Below are 23,755 nucleotides of genomic sequence, written 5' to 3' on the forward strand. Positions count from 1 at the left end.
GAACAAGAATCCTTCAATACAACAACGAAAATCTCTCAAGAATGATAGAAATATCCTCTCAATGCAATGAACGGAGACCTTTCTCTACGGAAGTAAACTCTCACAAGAACACTCGAGAAGCTCTTAATGTCTCAATCAATCACACTCTCTCATACGGATCGCAATGCCTCAACGGAAGGCAAGGGAGCTCTGATACCATGACAAAATATGAAGAGGAGAGAGGAGAAGAGTGAAGATGAGGAGAGAGGGCACAGCTAGAGAGCACATCACAAATGAATAACTGTACACTAGATTTAATTGAAAATGTAGAATATATACAAACCCTTTTAGGGTTAGGGTTAGGATATCTAACCCTTTCCCATATACAAACTCTTTTGGTTGTCTCTCAGGAACAAATGTACCATCTCGCTAAGCTTCTTCTCCCCTCTAACCAGATCACTGCCACTGCATACTCACAACCGAATTTTTCGATCACCATGATATAGTACCTTGACAAAGGAAAAATGCATATCCCTGTGTCGATCTCCTGGTCTCATGATCTTAGGCATAGTCTCACTGTCACAGTATTCATGCAACCATGGATGACTTCCTCTGTATTCTATCCCAAACTATCTTGTATCTCTAATGTATCTCAAGACTCTTTTGGCTGCATTCCAATGAGATTGTTTTTGCATTTGCCATAAACTATGCTACTGAGCTTACTGCATAACAAATATCTGGCTGTGTGATAGTCAAATATATAAGAGATCCGATGCGCTGCCTGTAGTACCTGTTATTGACTATAGGCTTTTCTAAATCTTTAGTAAGTTTCGAACTCTGTTCCATGGGAGTGGCTGCAATCTTGCAATCTGCCATATGCAACTTCTGAGAAAGACTATCAACATAGTTGAGCTAACTCGTGAATGTGCTATCTGAATCTCTCCAGAACTCAATTCCAAGACAATAGTGCATAAGTCCAAGATCTTTCATGTCGAACTCTGCAGATAAGTCTTGGTTTAACTCCCATTTGTCCTGAAGTACAAGAATGGTCTCCATTCGGTATTTCCATATACTGTAATTGGAGTTGTCTAACTTAGCAAATGCCTCCAAATTGAGGTTGCTAGTCATAGACATGGTGCAAGAAATGCACTCAAAAGTGTCATGAAAATCCCTGTATGAATCAATTGCAAATACACTAAGTGTGTCAAGTGGAATCTGAACTGTCGGTGAAGATAAAACTGCAATATATAAAATCAGATCTGTGTTATAAGGCTTGTGGCAAATGATGCCGAGAATAGCCAAGAGGCTTTACAAGGCTTAAATGATGTGCACAATGCCATAAAATAGCCGTGTAGGCTTTACAATGGTGACATGTGTGTGTGAAATCAAATGCTATCTGCCCACTAAACAATCGACAATGCCTCTAAACTCTGAAGTCTGCTCACTGGACTAATGAACGTCAGGTTTCAGGTAATGTAATAATGTGAAACCGTATGTGAACGTATGGACTGACTCTGAGTAAATACTAGTCGAGAATTTCGAGAATAGCTTAGATTGGCAACTTGGGAAAATTCAAAGCGTCCCCTCTATGGCGATCTAGTCTACTCTGATCTAGATCTATACCAACTGTCGAGAGATGAAAGAACAGCAAATAATTCCTTTTCTTTTATTCTTTTCAAGTGCTGGGTCAAATGCATCAATGAAGAGGCGAATGTGTGTGAAGGAAGTGGTTTTGTCGATGAAGCTAAAATGTGAAGCCAAGTACTTTTGATCCCTTACTAAAAACGTTATGGCCTTGAAATGCTTGTCATGAAACATCTTTCAAAAAATTCTATAAAAGAATAGTTTCAAGCTTTTACAATCAAATAAATTCCACAATGATTGATACTTAAGCACCCATCTTACCGATTCCACACACAAGGAATATTGCAATTCTATTTAATGAACTAACGTGCCAGCCTATAAGCAGCCCTTCTAATGAAAGTGACTTCACCAAGAGGGTTAATTTGATTCAAAAGCTAAAATTTAAGGAAGATAATTTCAATGGTTCTTCTCTTAACCAGAGGATTCTAGTCATGAACGAGTATTCAAGGCTGCAAAGGCTGGTCGATTCGACTTCATGAGCTACCACCTCTTAAGAAGGTAGTTTGATATTGACTAAATTGTCGAAATCAAAAGACAAAAACGCATGATAAAGAAAGAGTGGACAGTTCCCAACATCACACTTCAAGGCATCCATTATCAAAAGTGCATTTAAAGGTAGTCCATATATGGCATATTGGTATGTTTGTTTTGTAACAAAGAAGAATAGTTCAAAAGAATTGAAAACATAGGAGAAAAAACAGGCATATTCCTTTAGTCTCATGTACAATCGTTACACAATTGAAAAAAAGCCTACAAAGCCGTATCTATCAGAGTATGCAGAGGAGATAGCATCTGGAAGAGAGATGCAGGAATGCACCTATATTGCAGTTAGAGAGAGAAGATTCTGCACGATAAAAGTGCAAAGGATTGCAAGAATATATGCTGGAAACAACTCTGCTCTTATACTCCTGAGAAAAACCATAACTTATAAGAGCATACCCAAGGCAGGAACTACACCCAGAAAGACTCCAAACTCAGGCTGAAATACTAACCCGACCTGGTCAGGTCGGCGACCCACCCTTGAGTTGGGTGGTTGGCTGGCCTGACTGGTCCCAACCAACTGGCAATAGCCAGCCCTAAACTGTCTTTAACCAGGCCTAAACCAGGTCCTATTCCAGCCTTAACTCAGCCCCTAACCATGTCTACTTGCCCTACTCTATATCTTACAGGAAGAATCTGGGCACATCCACAAATCAACCCCCTCTCGCTATAGTCAGACAGGAGATGCCCAGAACTCTAACAGTATCAACCATCTTGCAATGAGTACTCTACTAGAAAACATCCTGACCAAGGGGAGCGTTGTGTCCTTTAAAATGTAAAAGCGATGGAGAATCGCAATGGTGAGGGAAACTTACACCGTTGATGTGACATTATGTAAATCAAGTCTAGCAGCATCAACTAAAACCTGCAGTCACAAGGTTAACAGAACAAGCTCAAATCATTAGTCTCGTTCTAGAAAGTGGAAGTGAGGTACAATAGCGCTAGCCCGAACTCTCACATGAAATAATGGCATTATACCTACATACCTCAGTAGGTCTTTCTAAAAAATCTGCAAAAAGTAATGAGATAGATGGCATGTTGATTACTCAGGCAGTTTGAAGTTCACTGAAGCTACTGCAAAGACATTCATTTATAACACCTAAACCCACTATACTCATTTTGTGAGACCCACAGTTGTTTCAATAAACAGCGCTGTATAAATGTTATGAAGAAAGGAAACCATTCAAAAAAAGTCCATTCCCGTGGCCATTCTGTAGAGCTTCAAATTGCATTCCAAAATATACATCTATTTCCTGGTAGTTTCATCACTGGAGTAAATACATGGTTAATAAAATAAGGCAGTTTCCTTTGCAGTTGAGCGCATAGCCCACATTCAAGAGTCCATAAACTAAGCCAATTTCCTTTGAAGTCATGACTCTCTTGTCCCATAACTTCCAAAATTCAAAAGTAGAAGAGCATTATTACCACCATCTGGTGTATCAGCATCCGCCTAGTTCTTACTGCCAAGCTGTCGGGCATGTAAATTCAAACTGCACATATGCTCGTAAAAAGAGAATTCAATTGGCATGTTCCCTCTGCCTCCTGCTTACTCTTTAAAAAGTGCTTTTAACCAATGTTTGGGTTCTATATTGCTGAGCACAAAAATCTCAATGTCACTGACATACAGTAGTAGAGACTGGCAAGGAGCTCAAGCAGAGCTTCAGAGCTGCATGGTCACGGTTTGATCCGATTTTATCAAGATCTTCATGAATCAATTTCAAGAACAATTGATACTACATTTACAAAAGGTTCTCAGGCTGAGGCTCACTCGTCATTTTATCTTAATCTGAATACCTTGCAAAATTAACTGCAAGGAAAACTTGACACTATACTTACAAATAGACTTGACAAATTAAAATATTTAAATTTACATTACAATGCCATCTATCTTCCTCTGCATGGCTCGATTTTGTGATAATATAAAAAGTAATCCATGCTGCATCATATTCTGACCATTTGTGCAAGATATGAATTATGGAAATTAGCCACAGGAGCTTGCTGCCTGTATCACTAGCCAATACAAGGTTTCAAACCATTTGATACCCCAGTTCTCAGGCAACTGCTTCTTCCTCTTCTTCTTCTTGAATATCAAAGCGGGGCTTTCCCATGCTGAAATTTAGGACTCTACAGTCAAGGTTATACTTCAGTTCACCGGCAAGCAGCATCTTTCGTATAAAATGCTCCAAGTCAGATCCAATCAACCGAAGAGTATATTCTGTCAAGTCTGCACCCTGATCCAATCAACATGTTTGTTATTTTTGAAACGTCTGAGCAAGTTTGCATTCATACAGTCAAAAGAACAGGCATGCTTGATAACTTTTTCCAAACTGATAAAGAAAGATAAAGAAAAAGACAAGGAAATAAACACTAACATGTAGGGGGAAAAACCACTTGGTACGACTAATGTGCACCAAGAGCATTAGTCTCTTTGACCCAAGGCAAGTTTAGAACTGCTTTTGTTTGCAGAAATATACTGCAGCCATAAAAGAAATGGAACCCAATTCGAAGAAGACCAGACTCACACCGCTGCTCTACTAGCCCCTCCCTCTGTCCCTGCTTGTCACCCTCTTCCTGCCTTCCACCCCTTCTTTCCACTGTTCCCTCTGCTCCTGCTTTGAAGGGTGTGCAGAGGTATGGACTGTACGGGTGTCAACGAAGGCGTGACTTTGAAGGTGTTTTCAGATTCAAAAGCAGGAGTCGTCGAGGGTCAGGACAGCGAAGGTGTGAAGGTACTTAGGCTCTCAGCCTCTTCATCATCTTCTTGAGCCCTCCCCTCTCCTTTCTTCCGTCACTCCCCTTCTCTAGCTTCTTTCCCATCCACTCTCTCTCCCAGTTCGATTTCCTCTTCACTTCGACATGTCTACCCTGGCCACGATGGCGGAGAGCACACATAAATTCCAGTTTTGCCTGCCTTCCTGATCAACCATTAATTGGATGGTCTCAATTACGGTGTCTGGCGGGTCATGATGGAGTCTGTATTACAGTCTTATGATCTGGTAGACTTTGTCTTGGTGGAAGTTGACAGGCCTGATCCCCTTGCGTCCAACCTTGGGATCCTGCAGTAGCAGGAGGTCGGACCCTATCTTAGCTGTGGGACCGTGTCAATGTGAGGGTAAGGTCATTTATATTTGTTAACTGTACTCCTCAGGTGATTAATCACGTGAAGCATATGACAAGAGTATCTGGGAACATTTGGCATCCTTGTACAATTGAACCTCTCCCATGAAGAGGGTCTCCCTGGAAGTCCATATGAGATTGTTGGATCCCAAGAAGTCTTTATCGATGCGGGAGCACATCAACAAGTTACAGGAACTTCAGCAAGAGATCCTCAAGGCAGGGAAGCAGATATCTTCTGAGGACATGGCCATAACACTGCTGTCCCAGCTATCTTCTTGGTACAATGCATTCTATTCGTCCTTGATTACCAGTGGAAGGATGAATACGTTGACCTGGGAGGAACCAGTCCCAATGGTGCTTGACCAGGAGGAGCAACTTGTAGATCGTACCCATGAGAGGCTTTGGAAGTTGAGCAGAAATGACGGAAGAAATTAACAGCTGAGGAACGGGAAGCTGCCACAGGCATCCTCAGCCCGTGGCATGCTGGACTGCCACGTGGGCTGCCCAGTCAGCACGCAGCAGCCACGTGGACTGCCACACAGGCACATCAGCCGGCTGCCATGTGGACTGCCACGTAAGCAGCAGCCAGCTCAACAGACCGTACAGCATCAGCAAGGCACCATGTCATCACCAGGTGCCATGTCAGCGGGATGCCACATCAGTGATGACGTCAGCAGGTCAGCTGCCACATCAGCAGCATCAGCAGGTCGGTGAATGGGAGCAGTCTGGTCGGTGGGCAGAAAGCTGCCTGGTCGGTCAGTTTGAGGCCCAAGGTGGGCCTATAGAAGCAGCCCCCTTGGCCTTCACTTCTCATCCCTTCTTCAGGCCTTCAAGCCTTCAAGAGCAGCAGCAGCCAGGCCTTCCCCACAGCAGACCAGTAGGGTGCCTCAGCCAATCTAGTGAGGATTCACCTCCTCTAGTTAGCTTAGTCTTTTCAGTTTTGCAGTTGAGGGTTTCAAGTCCTCCATACAGTTGTATTCAGCCCTTTGGGCATTCATACATTTCAGTTATATATTCCTCTCCGGAGGTCCACTACATTTCTCTCCCTCTTCGGATTCTCTCACTCACATCCACAAAATAAAGCAAGGCCCTCTCTCTCTACAATGTGACATGAGGAGAAGTTGACCTCCAACCCCCACTCTCAGCTCTTGGATGGAACATGATCGTGAGGGAGTTGGGTGTGCTGTTGGAATAACTGGAGGAATCCGTCGTGTGATGCTCAGTTGCTGAAGACCACCACAGGTACTGTTGAAGTAGCCCCCTCTTGGTACGAACTGTCTCAGCACAATCATTGGAAACCTGGTGTGGTTGCTCCCAGGCCACAAGTGCTAGTTATACTCCTTTGGGCTGGTACAGGTATTATAATCCAACTGGTACAACAATCCAATTGATATTGCCGTGTTAGTCTCTCTTCTTCTTGTATGCCCAGAGATAGCTCCTCATGTCCTCTTATAGGGCTGAGTGCTAACTCTTGTGTGACAGCCCCCATGGGCAGGTAGGGGGTCGGCCCAGGGATACGCCCAGGGGTCGACCCACAGACCAGCATGTTGGTGGCGGAGGTGTCTGCATATATACAGGCCCCCCTCCCATACTTCGTTTTCATCTGAGTTTGGAGCAGTGGTGCCTATCTATATCAGAGGTTTTCTCCACCGTTCTTAGGGGTTTTGTCCTGAGATCCCTTGCATTCCTTTTGCTCTCTCTCTCCTCTCTTGTTCAGTTCATGTGTGCTGTGCTCTCTTTCTCCATTTCTGTCCAGATCTGCTGCACTTCTCACAGTTGGGGAGGTGTCAATGGAGCCTCATGGCTAAGATCTTGTAGGCAGTGTCCGAGCAAGCAGCTGGGAGAGCAGCCTGAGCCAAAGCTCTGAAAAGCCAAATGCAAGATAGTGCAAACGTACTCCCAAAAGTAGGGAAAGAACATCAAAGATGGACCATCTCCACCGTGGTATTTCTGCACTGGGAGCGTTGAGGGCTTCTAAGAGGGGGCCTCCAATTTTGCTGTGAAGCTTCGGATGACCACCAAGGGAATGTGAACCCAGACCTCCTCTAGGGATCCACAGCTTGACCTCTGAAGTCTCCTAAAAGAGTTTTCAGAAGGAGGTAGTCGTCTCCAAAATGACCTCTGGATCCGAGAACATATGGACTCCCTCGTCTTTTAACCGCTGAATAAGACCTGCCCTTGGTTTAGAAGAACTATTGTGTCATCATGTCTCCATAGTGCACCTACTTTGCTCTGCAAGACTGGAATGAGTACTCCACACGATGGTGGATGTTCATCACCTGCAGGTCAGATCTGGCACTCTCCTATCTATCCATTAGCCACGAAGAGGCTGGCTCATGCTCCTTAAGTTCCACAATACCAGCTTGAGGATGAGGCAATTGCACTGAATCAATGTCCCTCTTGAGTGCCCTCTCTCAAAAAAGATATGCCTATGGTTAGCGTGATCTACACTGTCCTCAAAATGGCATCAGCCATCCAACTGGCGCCTTCGTCTTGGGGGGGACAACCTCACTCACCAAATTTGTGCAATAGCATGCTGAACCACCTCTCCTGAAACAAAGCATCGGGAATCCTTAACCCTTCTGGGGGAGCCCCTACTGTGAATGTTAGTTGCAAAGCTTGAACTCATGACAAGAACTACAGAAAGCCCTTGTTGGGTGGTCAGTGAATGTTCTCATGCTTCAAGAGCACATGTTTTCAGGTGTGTTTATCCATAGGACGGAGACACCTTATTCCAAAAAGGAGCTCGGATATTTGGTCATTGGCAGGGGTTAGAGTGGGGGTGTTTGCATCTCACCGGAGCAGGCCCTATCCCCAAGGGTGATTGATTTGGGTGAGCTCATCATGTGATGTGATGGGCACCCGAGTAGGGATCTTCAATGCTTATGCACCGGCATGCCACCAATAGAGAGCACCACGCTAGAGGCATCATTGGCTCTAGACCCACCTTAAGGGCCCAAGATGTCAAGAAAGAGATTGAGACTCCCAGCCTGTCTGTGCATCGGTTCAGGAACAAATGTACCATCTCGCTAAGCTTCTTCTCCCCTCTAACCAGATCACTGCCACTGGTGCACTCACAACCGCATTTGTCTCTCAGGAAAGCAATCTGAAGAAGGTAGCACTGTGGGCATGTGCTTAACTACAATTCCAGACCACAGCTACATGGTCTGCACCTTCAGCATAAGATCAGAGAGATTGGTGTCCACTGCTCCTCTCCTCTGGCAGCAAAGTTGGAGCCCCAAAACTGATGGGACGAGCTACCCACTGCTCCAATGGTGCCCCCTCCAGGGCCTGTAAGATGAGGATTGAGATCTCCGAGGCGAAAGGATACCTCAGTGTAGTTTCAGGGCCCCAGGCACTAGAACTGTCTTGGGAGTGGCTAGCTTGGGCGGGGCTCGTCACTAATCTCCCTGGTGTGGCATCACCGGGCATACTTCAAACTAGCGATGCACAGCGATTGTTTATACGCAGAAATTAAGCCAGTCGCAAGACAAGCAGAAACAATGCAAAAAGAGCTCATGGATCGGTTGGAAATTTAAAATTTCACCGTCGTTTTAGAGCTCGCTCAAGCGTCTGTAGGACTTATAGAGCATCGGACAAACCAGGCATGATAAATAACGCAAATGGTCCTTAAAAATACTCTTCAAGTGCATTTAGAGCTACAGTTTTCCACTTTCACCTCATTATTACGTTCTAGCTTCACAAGGCTTTTTAAAAATATTTTTAAAATACTGATATCACGACAAACAGTTTAATTTTCAAAATACAAAATAAATTCATCCGACATGAACTCAGGCCGATGTTGAAAATGTACTGGCGTTCCTGAACTATCAGCGCAATCCATTCAGTACTGACATTGCCTCCCTTCACGTACACACCAGTCAGAAGCTCTCAGTGATACTATTTTAACGGTCTGGTACCTCAACACTGCTTTCTGAATACAAACGAAGAAGCCATTGCCAGCTAAAAGAAAACAAACTCACTGCGTAATTGTCGACAAGCTCCGTAAATTTATCATAGACCTTCTGAGTCTGTTCATCAGGCCACAAGAATTCGTCGTCTGGGTCGAGGATAAGGCTAAGCTTATCGAGCTGGGTTTGGTCCATATTTCCGGATTCAGGGTCAATGTAGCCAGCATAGATTCGGATATGGCGAGTGGTGCAGCTCAACCACTGACCACCAGTTTCACGAGTAAGACCTTTACTGAGGGTCTCGGCTCTGATGGGGGGGATAAGGGGGCGAGGGGGAGGAAGGCAAGGAAGGTTTGAGGTGGAAAGATGGCGACCCAAGAAGAGGGAAGAGGGCATGAGAGTCTTGGAAGATGAGAACACTGTGAAGCTCGCCATCGCCATAGCCACAGCCATCGCCATAGCCACAGCCACTCGTGCACACACAACCAACATGCCATGCATTAGAGTCTCCTCTCATTCATTACTGCTCACGTGTTGTAACATTGTTTAGACCACGTGGCAATCTCTCTCTTTACTTTTTTTTTTTGGTGAGAAAAATCTCTCTCTTTACACACCCACCCACCCCGCCCTATGTGTGTGGTGTGCCCATGGTTGGCGGTGCACGGGGTTTACACACCGCCCAAGCAACAATCTTTTAAAATGTCTCAGAGGGACTAGAATTCTAAACAGAGGACACAACTCTGTCCTTGCAATTGATCAGTTCATAAGATGGGTGGCCAAGTTTGGGTAGCCAAACCTTGGCTGCCCTAGTTATCTTGGGTGCCCCTCAAACAAGGGAAGAGCAAGAGGTTGGGCGGTGTGTAAACAGTTCATACCCACCCGCCCATGATCATTTTAAAAATTGATTGGACCTCACCAACTGCCCAAAGATGGGCGGCTTTGGTGTGTATACAGTGTGAGTTTGATCCGATTCTTAGGGATAGCTCATGACCTCGTCTTGGGGCGTGTTTCTGCGGGACTAAGAGGCGCACGCACAGATGGTAGATATGGTGGTGGCAGTCATCGCTAGGGTGGCAATTAGAGCATTCGGACTCAATGTACACCCAGAGCTTTGCAGGCTGAAAGTGACATATGAAGCTTACAACCTTCTACTCTCAAATTTTATGGCTCCTCTGCTACTGCAAAGAATGCACCTCCGCTGTTCTAGCATTTCACGCGTAGCCCCAAATGTTGTTGGCAGTCCGACCATCAAGTGCCCATCTGGGCATCGCACTCCCAGCCTCTGTGGAAACAGGCCCTTGGTCAACTAATAAAAGGAACAACGCAATTTTTTTAAAAAAAATTCAGAGAATAAATAAATGCACACGCGTATACCAAGTGGTAAGGATGTGTGGGTGAGCTCGAGCCATAGTTCTGAGTTCAAGACTCAAGGGCAGCTTAGGACCTCGTCTTGGTCACCCCAAAAACGGTTCTATATGGCACTTAAGAGGGCCTCCCCATGCATGCCAAGAGGGCATTCTCAGCAGCACCATCAATAACAATGGAGCTTGAAGGCCCCATGCAGGAGAAAGGCTGGATCAGTAGAAATCTTTGGCAGTCCAATGCCAACCGAAGTTAACAATTTTGAAGGCTTTTAGCCCAACATTCCAATGCCCATGCACTCTGATTGGCTCATCGATGTTCTCTATGTGGGCTAAAAGAACCTGCAAAGTCCTATCATGCCCTCATTTGGATTCACAGCAACCTTCATGACGACCTATTTTGTGCAATGCTAGCTTAGCATCTAACTGTTGGACTTTCGACATTGGCAACAGCACAAGGAAGCACTCTAAAGTAGAAAGTAGATCACAAAAATAAATAAATGCACATGTGCAAAAGAAGGTGGTAGTCACAATTAACATAACGATAGTTCTCAGAAGCCTTGGGGTCCCTCTTACGATCCTTTTTGTCTTCACGATTAGGGGATGCCCTTTGGTTGCAAGGGAGAATGTCATTTCCCCATTATAAGCTTCCATTTCTTATGTATTGGGTCTTTAAAAAGCAATAGATAATTGTTAAATCCTTCATGATTTAATGACCATGAATCTTGATCAGACAGATGCAATTTATGATGCATATTTGTTTATTATAGAATAAGATTTATGGTTTCAGCTACATGGCAATTATTCTTTGCCCCTTCTTTGCTTGAGACTCGCTTGAGAATCTTGTTTTCATAAAATCCACATCACTACGTGCGATGAACTTCTGAAGGCATTCTTAAGAGATACCATTGGTTGGAATTATGCTTTGCCAATTACTTACCCCATCTCACATGAACACAACCAACTTTCTTAAAGGCCGGTGCATGCACATTACACATGATGCAACCATTTTCCCCCTATTAATCATGCATCATTTGCACATGAACCCTAAGGGCTCATTCATGTTTATCAAAGGTTGGGATATTTGGTCAAATGTATGTCAAGAACTATTGTGGAATGCCTACTTTATTGTATGACCATGTGTGCAATTGTCTCTAATTGCTAAGGTTGGGTTCCCATCACTAACAATACCTTTAGCCAACTCTCCCATTTCTTGATGAGTCATCAATGATTTCAGCAACAAAGTCATTGGTTTCATAGCCCATTAGCATCCCATTAGCACGGGCATTCGAGTAGAGGAGTGTAGTGGCTTATTGCATATGTTCCAATGAATATTTTCTTTCTTTTTTGGCGTAAAATGCGGGCTTTTATCAAGGGACACAAAATGGGGGTCAGAACCCATACAAACATCAAACAAAACTTGGCCTAGAAATGGGTGATGACATGTGTGTTCTATAGGTTTCTACATGGTACCAGAGCCTTTAAGCTCTCTGCTCATGTGTGTTATGCCATCTGGTAGGGGGCATGTAAAATCCCAATAGTATCTTTGTTGGATTTCTTGGTAATACATTTTATCTCATTACCCTTTATTTCTTTACATGTGTAATAATTCATGTGTGTGAACACTTGTGTGATGTCCAGGACTTGCATGTGTTGATCACTGACTAGACTTTTGAGAGTCTTCATCCATATGTTACATGTATGCATCCCATATTTACCTTTATGTGGTTATTGGTATCACTTTTCCTATAAGGTACAAAGAGCTCACATTGAATCATTCTTTCTTTAAAAAGAGCTTCAATTCCCCACTCTATGGAAGTGGGGAGAAGGGGCACAATGCCCATAGGAATTGTGGAAAGAAGCTCAAGTAAGAATCTCCATCTTTAAGGGAGACAAGCCAAAATTATAGGTACTTGAATTGGCAAATCCAACATGAGGTGTGTTCTTGATATTCACACCACCATTGTTGGATTGATGTATTTCATGTCTCATTATGAGCTATGCTTTCTAACCTCTAAAGCATTGCAAAGCCATGTCTTTGTTCTTAATGAAGTACACAAGAATTCACCATCTATGGTCATCAATAGATGTTACAAAATATGAAGCTCCCCCTATAGATGCTACCTTCATTGGCCAGCAAATATTAGTATGGACAAGTTCCAAGATTTGTAGAGCGTGTGTTAGCGGTGATGCCCAACTGTGAAATTTGAGGTAAGACAATTGATTGCACATCCCTACTCTCATACCACTATTCTAGCTAGTATCCATGTATTACCATCTCCAAATATCACATCCAAGCACGATTGTACTTGGACCCAACAACAGATACAAGCACAAACAAGATCTCAAATGCCCAAAGGCTTATGCTAGCTCATCCATTGGTCCCAAGATGAACTCTGGGATGCAATTTCTTGTACCAAAAAAGACAAGTCTTTGGGGCAAAATGGCATCATTTGGAGTTCTTCTTGGCATTTTGGGATACTATTTAGGGTGACCTGGTGGCCATGGCCAATGGGTCCATGAAGAGGGGGTTTATGTCAAAGGAAGAAAATGTAGGTCTAGTTAAGTTTTTTCCTAAGAGATAGGAAGGGCTAAAGGTGGGAAATTGGAGACCTATCATGATGCTCAACACTTCATATAAGATTTTTGCAAAGGCACTAGCCCTAATGATTAGGAAAGTTGTTAATATAAAGAGTAGAACGGTTTCATCAAGTCTAGAGACATATTTCAAAACATTTTAAATGACTTGGGTGCCTTGAACTATGCCTCTGCATTCATCCAAAATGGTATTCTATTTGGGATCAATTTAGATAAGCCTATGAAAGAGAGTAATGAAAGAAAACCAAGAAAACCTAGATAAGCCTATATGAAAGAGATTAATTAATACGTATTTAGATAAGCCTATATGAAAGAGATTTGACACAAGAAAACCAAGGCATGTGCTAATACATATTAATGGGTGCTAAACCTTAGAATCCATTCCTTCTAAGCCACTAGCTACTATATTGAGTCTTTAATCACCCCTAAGAACTTTAAAACTAGAATATTGAGTCAGAAGGATATCTATGTGCTACTTCTTGGATCATTCATATTTGCTTATACTATTGACAAGAACCTTGTGTAAATTTTAGCTTCAATCTTGCAAGAATCTCACTTAGAGGAACGAAGATAAACATGATCATAGGCTCTAGCCTTGGCCTTGCCCTCATTTTTTCCTCCCCTCTTCCAAAATTTCAAAGGCATCCTCCCCTCCATCTCTCTTTCCCTAGTGCATTTTGTTAATAGAAAATAACATAAGATAAATAATTGTGTAAAATCTTTTGGCACCATACATCTGATTTCAAGAATTCTTAATATGGAACCTAACTAGGGTCTTACGTAAGAATAAAAGTATTCATTAAAAATCCCATCAAGCATAATCTACTCAGGTCACAAGTATAGCTCAGCATTTATTGAAACTTACGCTACAACTTTCTTGGATAGATCACAAGGTAGATGTCATTTTACAATGGGGACTTCTCCATATGCATATTAAATATCATACAATTTATGTGTCAACTACAAACATGTATACTGTTATGAGGGGTTTAGCACACCAATGAATACAACAAGGTTTTATTCCAACACGGTATGTAAAATACCTAATATCATTTATTAAGAAATAGAGAAACAAGTGTAAAAGGAATTTTACATCATAGGTACAATCATGAATAGAACAATCAATAGTAAATTTACAAAACACTAGTAAATAGTAAATCAATAGTAATATGGAAGGATAAAACAAAGCTGCTTCTTCCACTACATTATTCAAAATTGACCATGCAACCAGATATACCCTTGTGTTATAGACTTGACTACGTTAGCCAAATATAACCTTGTACTATTTAGACTTCACCATGTTAACCAGGTATAACCTTGTGCAAATGGGTCATTGATTAAAAAGTAGGGGGTAACCCCATCCCATGTATAATGCATATGGGGTGGTAGAATGCTCTTTTTCTATTATGTTAAAAGAATTTGCATTATGTTAACATTAGAAAATATGTGCAATCCATATATTCATAAAAAATGTAGTAGACACTTGGATACATGTTGCTATTTTTGTCCATTGACATAATGGGACCACTAAAAAAATGTGTTGTTAGCCCATATGAGAGATCCATAAAGAAAACAAATAAGCTAGGCCCATGCTTTCTTAAATTTATAAGAGGACCAAAGGAAATGTATTCCACACATTTTGTTTGCCTTTTTTCATGGCAATGTACTCACTATTTTTCTCTGGCTTTCTCCTAGTCCAACTGAATGATAAAGACCATCTACAGCTCAAAAATTTAAGCAATAGAAATAAATGAGAGAGATTTACATCCAAAACGGAAAAGGGGAGAGTTTGTTCGATCATATTGCATGCTATAGCTAGTAGCAAAATGCAACTCAAAATGAAGAAATGGCTACGTCAACTTCACACTTGGTTATTCAATAAATGAATAAGGAAAACAACCAATCGTCCACATCTTTTTCTAAAATTCACAAGGGAAAGAGAGAGCAAAACAAGCATCTTGGTTTCTCTTAAAAAGCCATGCAATGACGCCCTCTTCCATCTTCTCCCAGCCCAAACACACCCTTCAACTATGTGCAGTGCTGCACATAGCCAAAGGGCCTTTGCCTATGCAACAGGAGTGTGTGTTAGCCTACTTGACACTCTCCCATCTTGCAAAGTTGCAACTCCTATTTCATCCAACAAAAGGTTAAACAGTAGGAGACACAAAATTATTGACCGTTGCCAACCTATCCCTTCTAGGTGGTAGTCCTTCCCAACTTTGGATCTACCCTCTATTGTCATCTACCACATGCACCAAGACTGCAAACAATTCATTTCATCTAAGAGTGTCCTCCAAAAGTAACGATTCCATATGTGCAAAATCTTGAATTCAAGAAAACGCATGAGGACCTCTACAAATCTACTTGTTGTAAAAGTTCACGTAGTTGTTGTCCCCGTATTAAATTTTTTTAAATTTTGATTATTGTCACTATTGTCAAGTTAAAGGCCAAATCTGTATTCATGCAACACATTGACGAATCATGATTTGCACTAGGAATGGAGGGGTCTTAGAAGTGATGGGGTTTTTCGAAAAAGCATTTGGTGAGGTCTCGCTGTGCAAGCTGAGAACCAATCCCTTGCCCTATTGGATCTACCCAAGGTGAGGGGTTTACACAAAAATGGGATTCAATCCTAGATTCATATCTGGGATCCCTGTAAGGCTAACTTGTTGCCCTTGACAATTGTAAGAGCAATATATACCTTGAACACTTAGAAGCTGAGCCTGATGGCGGGGGCCTATAGTACCTTGAACACTTAGAAGTTGAGCCTAATGGCAAGGGCCTATAGTTTGATATCTAAAGGAGTCTGGTCTACAAATGTCTCTCAAAACTAGGTAATGAACTAGTGGGATCTTAGTAGAACATGTCTTAGTAAGACCTCTTCCAAGATGGCATACAGGAAATTATTTGATATGCCTACCCTTTCCGACGAGCTGCATAAGGACTATAGACTTTGGAGGGATCCCAAGTGGGGAGCAGCAAGGATGAAGGATGTGTGGAAGGATTTCTTTTTTTTTCAAAAATGAGGGTTTATATTAATATGTCAATTGTGTATATACATCTATCTCTTGTAGCTTTTAGCAAGAGCACCTTCTCAAAGGAAGAAAACTACAATCATACCAAAAACCTGTGGTCATCAAAAAATAGAAAGACATGGCTGGGATAGTAGGAACAGGAGAAGAAGGAACAGCAACAGCATGAATAAGATAACCTGGACCCATAATTTTATCAAGCAGAAGCAGCTTCAATAGGAGTGGTAGCATCAGGAACAGGACTAGCCGGAACAAGTTCATTGACTTAGAATGGCTCGTCCTTAACTCTGCAAGAGTTGGGATAGTAGGAGCTAGAGGAGAAGCAGAAGATTGCGCAAATGCTCCATGAATTCTTTTGCAGACATTGATTCCCAACAAACTTTATAAGATACACTGGATGGGTCTGCCCGTGAAACAGGCCACTTGAAGGGGGTGACCAATTGGGTGGCCACAGGTGCCGAGAGTTGGTAGACGATGGTTGGGCCCATAGAGAAAACAAGTGCCAAACAGGGGGGTACCGGGGAAGGTGCAAGCCAAGCCGGAGTGACAGCGGGGACCAGGGTGTGACTGCTCCTGAATAATTATTCTTTTTCTACTTCCACAAGCTCTACTAGAGCCATCACTTGATCCAACAAAGTTGTTTCTTCATTTGCAAATCTCTCCTCAACAGAGCCAAGCAATCCTAGAATTGGTGGTGGAGCCAACCGAGCTTTTTGACATTAGCTCTTCATTCGTGAAATCAAGCATGACTCAAATAAACTTTTAGTATCCAATAGACCATTATTAAACACCTTATTACATGTTTGAGTCCAGATTGACCAAAGAGCTATGGATCTAATGGCATTCCAGCTCTGGAGACCCTGTTAGGAGAGTCCCAGAGTAGGATAACCGAGTCACTAAGGGGAAAGGGACCAAGATGTCTATGAATTACATCACACAGTTCTCTGGAGAACACACAATTTAGGAAAAGATGTGGAATGTCCTGCGCTCTATTGCACAGTTTACACCATCCATTTCCGTGGCCAACCTTTTTGGCTTTGATGGCCGTCCAAGTGCCCTAGTGGAGGATGAGCTAGAGAAGACGAGTGTTTCTCCAGACTTTAGCAAACCTTTGGGACCACACTCTCTCATCATCTCTCCTAAACCACATTTTGTTAACACGAATGATCATTTTCTCTTGCTAGAAGAATAGTATTGTTTTGAAGGACCTTGTTGTCCCAAAGAAGAGCCCTTTCCCTTGCGGAGTTAGGGGCGTATATAGAAAAGTTTTGACAATTCAGTTGAGGATGAAAAAATTCAACTCCTATCCATGATTGCCTCGGTGAGATGAGCTGCTATCCCCAAAACTGCTCCACCTCTCCCTTCTTCATGGTTGGTGCAATACCACTATCTTTTGTCGTCTATCTGATTGAGCCGCTAGCAAAGCTTAGACCCTGATACTTTAACTTCCTATAAGGGTATAAAATCCAGTCTAAGGCTTTTTTAATCTTAGCCACCTTTTAAAAATAGCAGGTTTGAGGTCATTTGTTAAGCCTTGGACATTGATACTCAAGAAGGAGAAGTCGTCTTGCATCATTGGGAAGTGTTTTTATTTCTTTTCTTCTTGAAACTGACTAGGTTGTTATGCTGATATAATGCAAAACCTCTCGACATCCTTATTTTATTTATTTCTATTGAGCTAAGCTCCTTTCCTCTAATGTTTCCCTCCTTAACTTGTGCCTTGGCTTTTCCCATCCCATAGGCTTTTCTACCTTTGACAATTGTAAAAGGAGGACCTTCCTTCTAAATTGTTTCATGTTCTGCATGTTCTAGTTGCACCTCAAAATCTTGCCATAGCAACGACAACAAATTCTTCTTCTCCCGAGCTATCATCCATCTTTTCTTCTATGTCAGTAGTGATCTCTTTATCTTTTTCTTCTGCTTCACCTCCTTTGGTCTCAATGGGTTTGGAGGTTTCTTTGCTTTGTTCCCCATTACATTCTCTAGAAGGGATAGAATCAGGTTGTTTAGTGGGGGCCTAGAGTTCCTTAGGTTCCTATGGTTCATGGAAGAAAGAATTTCATGGAAGAAAGAATTGGGAATGTTTTTGAAGAAAACTTTTTGAATCGGTTCTGAGCCATCTCCATCAAGGATACGGATAGCACTAGCCCTAATAATTAGGAAAGTGTTAGAGTAAGCAAACTAAGGTTAGTTAGGTTGGTGGAGTCATTGTACACGTGTCCAATTGCATGGCTACATGCATAGAGTTTAGATAGGGTGGCAGCCACCTTATGGCATTCTATTACCTTGATCTCGCCTTCGATTGATCATGATATTTCTCCATGATTGATGGGACGTGATGCTCGGCTATGACTAGCTCCTCTCTTGATAATGGCTCGGTGTCGAGGTGATAAGAGGTAGAGTGTTTCTTCTCGTGTGATGACGGAGATGTATTCACAAGCTTGATCCTCTAACAAACCCAATAGGGATGAGGAAGATCCATGTTGATTGTATTGACAACTTTTCCCACATGCAATAATACTTTTAGTTAGTTATATGAGCTCTCTATCTTCTATGAATGTTTTTCCTAGGTTGATTTAGTGTCTTCATTTGGTATCAGAGAAAAAATCCACAAAATGGAAAGCAAGGCGGACTCTATGAAGCTGGTGACATTTGACAGAATGAACTTCTATGCATGGCAGATCAGGTTAAGGCTTTATTTAATGGAGAAAAGTCTATGGAGCATCGTCACTGGAACCGAAAAGAATCCAACTGGAAAGCTTGCAAATGAATATCCTGACAAGGTAAGTGCATGGGAAGGTAAGGATGGAAGGCCCTTGGGATTCTTGGTCATGCTCTAGGTGCCAAGTATAATCATCATCTTGACTTTGCAAAGAGTTCGCAGGAGAATTGGGTTGCCATAGATACTCTATTCGGTGCACGGTTGAAGGATTTGAAGGTACTCCTCAAGCAAGAGTTTTTTGGGCTCCACATGAAAGAAGGATCAATGCTTGGAAAACATCTCAATGATATGAGAGTAGTACATCAGCTGACAGATCTAGGAGTAAAGGTGGAAGATGATGACTCGAAGGCGGTGCTATTCACAAGTCTGCCTCCAACATTTGATGAAATTGTGAAAATACTTCAAGTAAATGTAGATATGAGCTTAGCAAAGATGATTGCCACCCTTCTTGATGATGAACAACATAAAAAGATGGATCAAGATCTCATGAAGGAGCAAGCATATAGCATGGGGTCCACTGGCATATGTATCAAGCCAAAGCATGAAGATAGACCTAAGATAAGATGCGGATACTGTGGCAGACTCGGCCATCGGGAGGCGTATTGGTACAAGAAATGAGATGATACCGAGAAGAAGAATCGTGAAGCATCCAAGATCAAAGAGTCAGCACATGCAGTTGAATTTGCAGGACTAGTTGATGAAGGATTCGTCGAGATCGTTGATGAAGAAGATGACAAGTTCGTGTTTTGAGGAAGTACAGTTTGTAATAAGACCAAAAATACCAAGTAGGGTTGAGATCATTTGTGTCGTAGGTTATGTTTTGGATCAAGTTAGGTGTCTAGCTTTGTTTTGAGGAGTGTTAACTACTCGCTTTTGGTCATTGGTGGATTTATCAGAGCAAGATGCTTTGTAATGATCTTCATTTTGTTTTTTGTGAAGATCTTTTTAGCTCTTGTCCTAAGTTTTTTTGGACTATTATCTCGATGCATAATCTTTTGCTTTTGGATCTTCTGCATATTTGTTAACACCACCACTAAAGGATCTTGGTCACCAATCCTTAGTTTGAGGGGGGGTGTTAGAGTAAGCAAACTGAGGTTAGTTAGGTTAGTGGAGTCATTGTTTGCATGGCTGCATGCATGGAGTTTAGATAGGGTGGCAGCCACCTTATGGCAATCTATGACCTTGATCTCACCTTCGATTGCTCCTTATATTTCTCCATGGTTGATGGGATGTGATGCTCAGCTACGACTAGCTCCTCTCTTGATAATGGCTCGGTGTCGACATGATAAGAGGTAGAGTGTTTCTTCTCATGTGATGGCGGAGATGTACTCACAAGCTTGATCCTCCAACAAGCCCAGTAGGGATGAGGAGGATCCATGATGATTGTATTGACAACTTTTCCCACATGCAATAATACGTTTAGTTAGTTATATGAGCTCTCTATCTTCTGTGAATGTTTTTCCTAGGTTGATTTAGTGTCTTCAGAAAGTTGTTAATATAAAGAGTAGAACGGTTTCATCAAGTCTAGAGACATATTCAAAAACATTTTAAATGACTTGTTGCCTTGAATTATGCCTGTGCCTTCATCCAAAAATGTATTCTATTTGGGATCCATTTAGATAAGGCCTATGAAAGAGTGCCTTGGGATTTTATGCAGGGAGTCTTGTAGAAATTGGGATTTTGGTGTGAATTTTGTCAAATGGTGTTTGCCTTGTTTGTTAATGTCTCGACCATCCTATTCATTAATGGTGGGGTAGTTGGAAGATATGATCTAAGGAGATAGATGAGGGAGAGGTGCATGTTCACTCCTCCTATTTGCTCTATGCATGTTTCTACTTATGACATGCATTAAGAATGCTTGTTTAGTGTTGGAAGTCTCAAAGGGGTGGTACTGCCGACGACTAGGAAGCAATTGTGTCTTCAAATGTTTGCCGACAATATGATCATTCAGCTTTAGGAAAATTCGAGGTATTTAGGGAAACTATTAGAAATCATGCAGCAATTTTATATTGCATCTGGGCGAAAATGTAGTTGGCTGAAGACATTTGCCATCCGAGTTGTTGTTGGGCCTCACCTACAGTGGGAAAAATATGTCCTTATGCAATGGTTTAGGAGAGTTGTACATTGTCAGATATCTTGAAGCACCATAGGGTTTAGGAGTCTACTTGAGACAAAGGTTTGAGTTTGACTAAGTAAAGGAGAAGTTTAACAAGAAACTGAGACAATGGGGAGGTTTTCCCCTTGGCTAGAATCCAAAGCTAATTATCATCCAGCACCTCCTAGTTACAGCCATGACATACATTGCCACCATCTAAAACTTTCAAAGGTAACACGAGAAGTAGATTGAATGCCTTTCCAAAGTGTTTCTTAAGGCAGAGGAAGGGGGTAGAGGGAGAATTTACTATATCCTATGGGATGCTTTAGAAGTCCCAAGATGCAAGATGGGCTGGACCTCCTCGGTGTGGCTTTAAGGTATACGGCATTGATTTGTAAATGGTTACCTACACTATTTGCATCTGAGACCCCCTTGGTTGAGCTGGTTCACTAGTGCATTGGATAGGGACAAGGCAAGGCCATGGGCTACTAGAAGAACATGTCCTAGTATGGAAGGTTTGCTCCTTCTTTCTATTGAAGATTCATGTCTTAGACATGGTTGTTGGGTTAGTGGAAGGCTGGAAGACTGGAATTAGTCACGTGGGAACATATCCTAAAAGGGGTGGAGGGGTCTTAGAAGTGATGGGAGTCTTCCGAAAAGCATTTGGTGAGGTCTTATTGTGCAAGCTGAGAACCAATCCCTTGCCCTATGCGATCTACCCAGGGTGAGTGGTTTACACAAAAAGGGGATTCAATCCTAGATTTATATCTCGGATCCCTGCAAGGCTGACTTGTTGTCCTTGAAAGTTGTAAGAGAAATATATACCTTGAACACTCAAAAGTTGATCCTGATGGCGAGGGCCTATAGTTTAATACCTAAAGGCTTGTTTATAAATGTCGCTCAAAACTAGGTAATGAACCAGTGGTGATGAATTTTAGATCCCAATGCCGATGTGTTTGATCTTGATAGAACATATCTGAGTAAGATCTCTTCCAAGGTGGCATACAAGAAATTATTTGCTATGCTTACCCTTTCTGATGAGTTGAATTAAGAATGTAGACTTTGCAGGGATCCCGAGTGGGGGGATCCCGAGTGGGGGGCAGCAAGGATCATGGACACCATGGTTGGGCGGTGAGCTAGCTTGCACCCTTCTATTTTGTTTCTATGGTTGTTTCTTTGTGTCACATCTAAGGTTTTAAGAGCTCTAGGATCGTGTTAGCTGGTATTAGATCCAACTCCTAAAAGGTGAGTTTCAACAGAATGAATCGTTGGTCAAAGTTTTCTTCAAGTCTGAAAGGAAATTCGTAATTTTTTGCCTCTTCCATAAGTGCAATTGAAATTTTCTCAGAGTCTCGAGGAAATTTCGTTTTTGAGTAGAGAAGGTGGATTTAGAGCAAGATTACCCTGATTGTGAGGAATGATGAGCTAGAAATTTGAAAATCAGCCAAGAATCACCGGAAAGGATTGACATTGATGGGGAAATCAGGTTTCATTTTACTAGAAAGGAGGGCGATTTGTTGCAAGAAGCCAATCTTTAAGTTTGGATTGCAATTTGTAGTACAAATGATGCACTTGATTTTCTATAGCTTTAGTTTCAACTTAAAAATTGATTGCCACATGGAAGAGGGGCTTAGAAGGGGGGGTGTTGCTGCTCTCTCATTCTCTGGCTATACTTGTCTAAAGGTATCTAAGGAAAAGGAAAAAGCTTTTTATAGAATTTAGGGAAAAGCAATCTAAAAGCATTGCTTTCCAAAAGCATTTTGACTTGTTTAAAAAAACAAGGGGTTTTTCATTTCTTTTAAAAAAGTATCTTTTGAGGCTGAGCACTACTTTCTAAAAGGACTTTGCTCACCAGGAGCCTTGCACATAATCTCCAACCTATCCTCTCTTGCTTGCCTACTGTAATTTGCAATTTTCTTCCCTCTCACAACCAAAATTCCTAATTTCAAAACTTTCCTATTGATTTTCAGCTCTTGGCTTGCACCAAAATAGCTCCTCTTCATCCCAGGTAGTTTTTGGACCTCAAAACTAAAATTTGATGCTCCAAAATAGACAATTTTAGTTATGTTTACCTGCTATCCTCTAGGTTCAATGTTTTATAGGAATTTCCTATGGCAGCTTAGATCATGTTATGGACCTATCTAAGGGTAATGATCAACGTTTAAGACTTGATCACCAAGGACAATTTCAAGTATCTCTTCATTTTGGATGTGAGATCTGATTTGGTCGCTTTGAGTCATACCCAACTAGTTGAGTAGTTCACCGCACTACAGTCTTCTGGCATGTTAATAATGAATACCATCCAAGCTTTTACCACATGGCTTCTGTGTTGCTGCCAAACATCATTCTAGATACATATTTTGGAGAATAGAAGGCTAGGACCAAGGAAGTGGGGGATAGTTGGCTACACAAGTGGCAGGTCACATTTCTAATTTCACCCCTATGCTGATGATAAAAGAGTTAAGCTTACCATAGGATACTTGTGAGGCAGAGCACTCTTCTTGTAGAAAGAATTATACCCAAAACCTACCACCTGGGCTAAATTTGAAGAAACATTCAAGAAAGAAGTCTTGAAAAAGATACTTGTCAAGCAAAGCACTCTTTTGGTGAAAGGAATTACAAGCAAAACCTACCACCTTGGCTGAATTTGAAGAAACATTCAAGAGGAAGATTTCGATAGCGTGGCCAAGTTTAAAGCCCTCGACATGGTCAAGCAAAATTTCACGTTTAGAATTATCTAACAAAAATCCAAAGAC

The 23,755-nt window shown here is 42.0% G+C and overlaps 1 protein-coding gene across 1 annotated transcript; it reads right to left on the reverse strand.

The window, feature by feature from the left end:
* Positions 1-3,400: 3,400 nt before the first annotated feature.
* On the reverse strand, positions 3,401-9,679 carry NDHM (subunit NDH-M of NAD(P)H:plastoquinone dehydrogenase complex). The gene is made up of 2 exons (XM_087373510.1): positions 9,264-9,679; positions 3,401-4,394 (listed from the first exon to the last, which is right to left on the reverse strand). Exons 1-2 carry the CDS (start codon positions 9,648-9,650, stop codon positions 4,215-4,217), a joined length of 567 nt encoding a protein of 188 aa, XP_087229636.1. The 5' UTR covers positions 9,651-9,679; the 3' UTR covers positions 3,401-4,214.
* Between the last annotated feature and the right edge of the window lie 14,076 nt (positions 9,680-23,755).

The sequence above is a fragment of the Dipteris shenzhenensis genome, chromosome 4, assembly GCF_047967505.1.
Source record: "Dipteris shenzhenensis isolate YYH24624 ecotype China chromosome 4, Dip_SZ_1.0, whole genome shotgun sequence".
Classification (NCBI taxonomy): Eukaryota; Viridiplantae; Streptophyta; class Polypodiopsida; order Gleicheniales; family Dipteridaceae; genus Dipteris; species Dipteris shenzhenensis.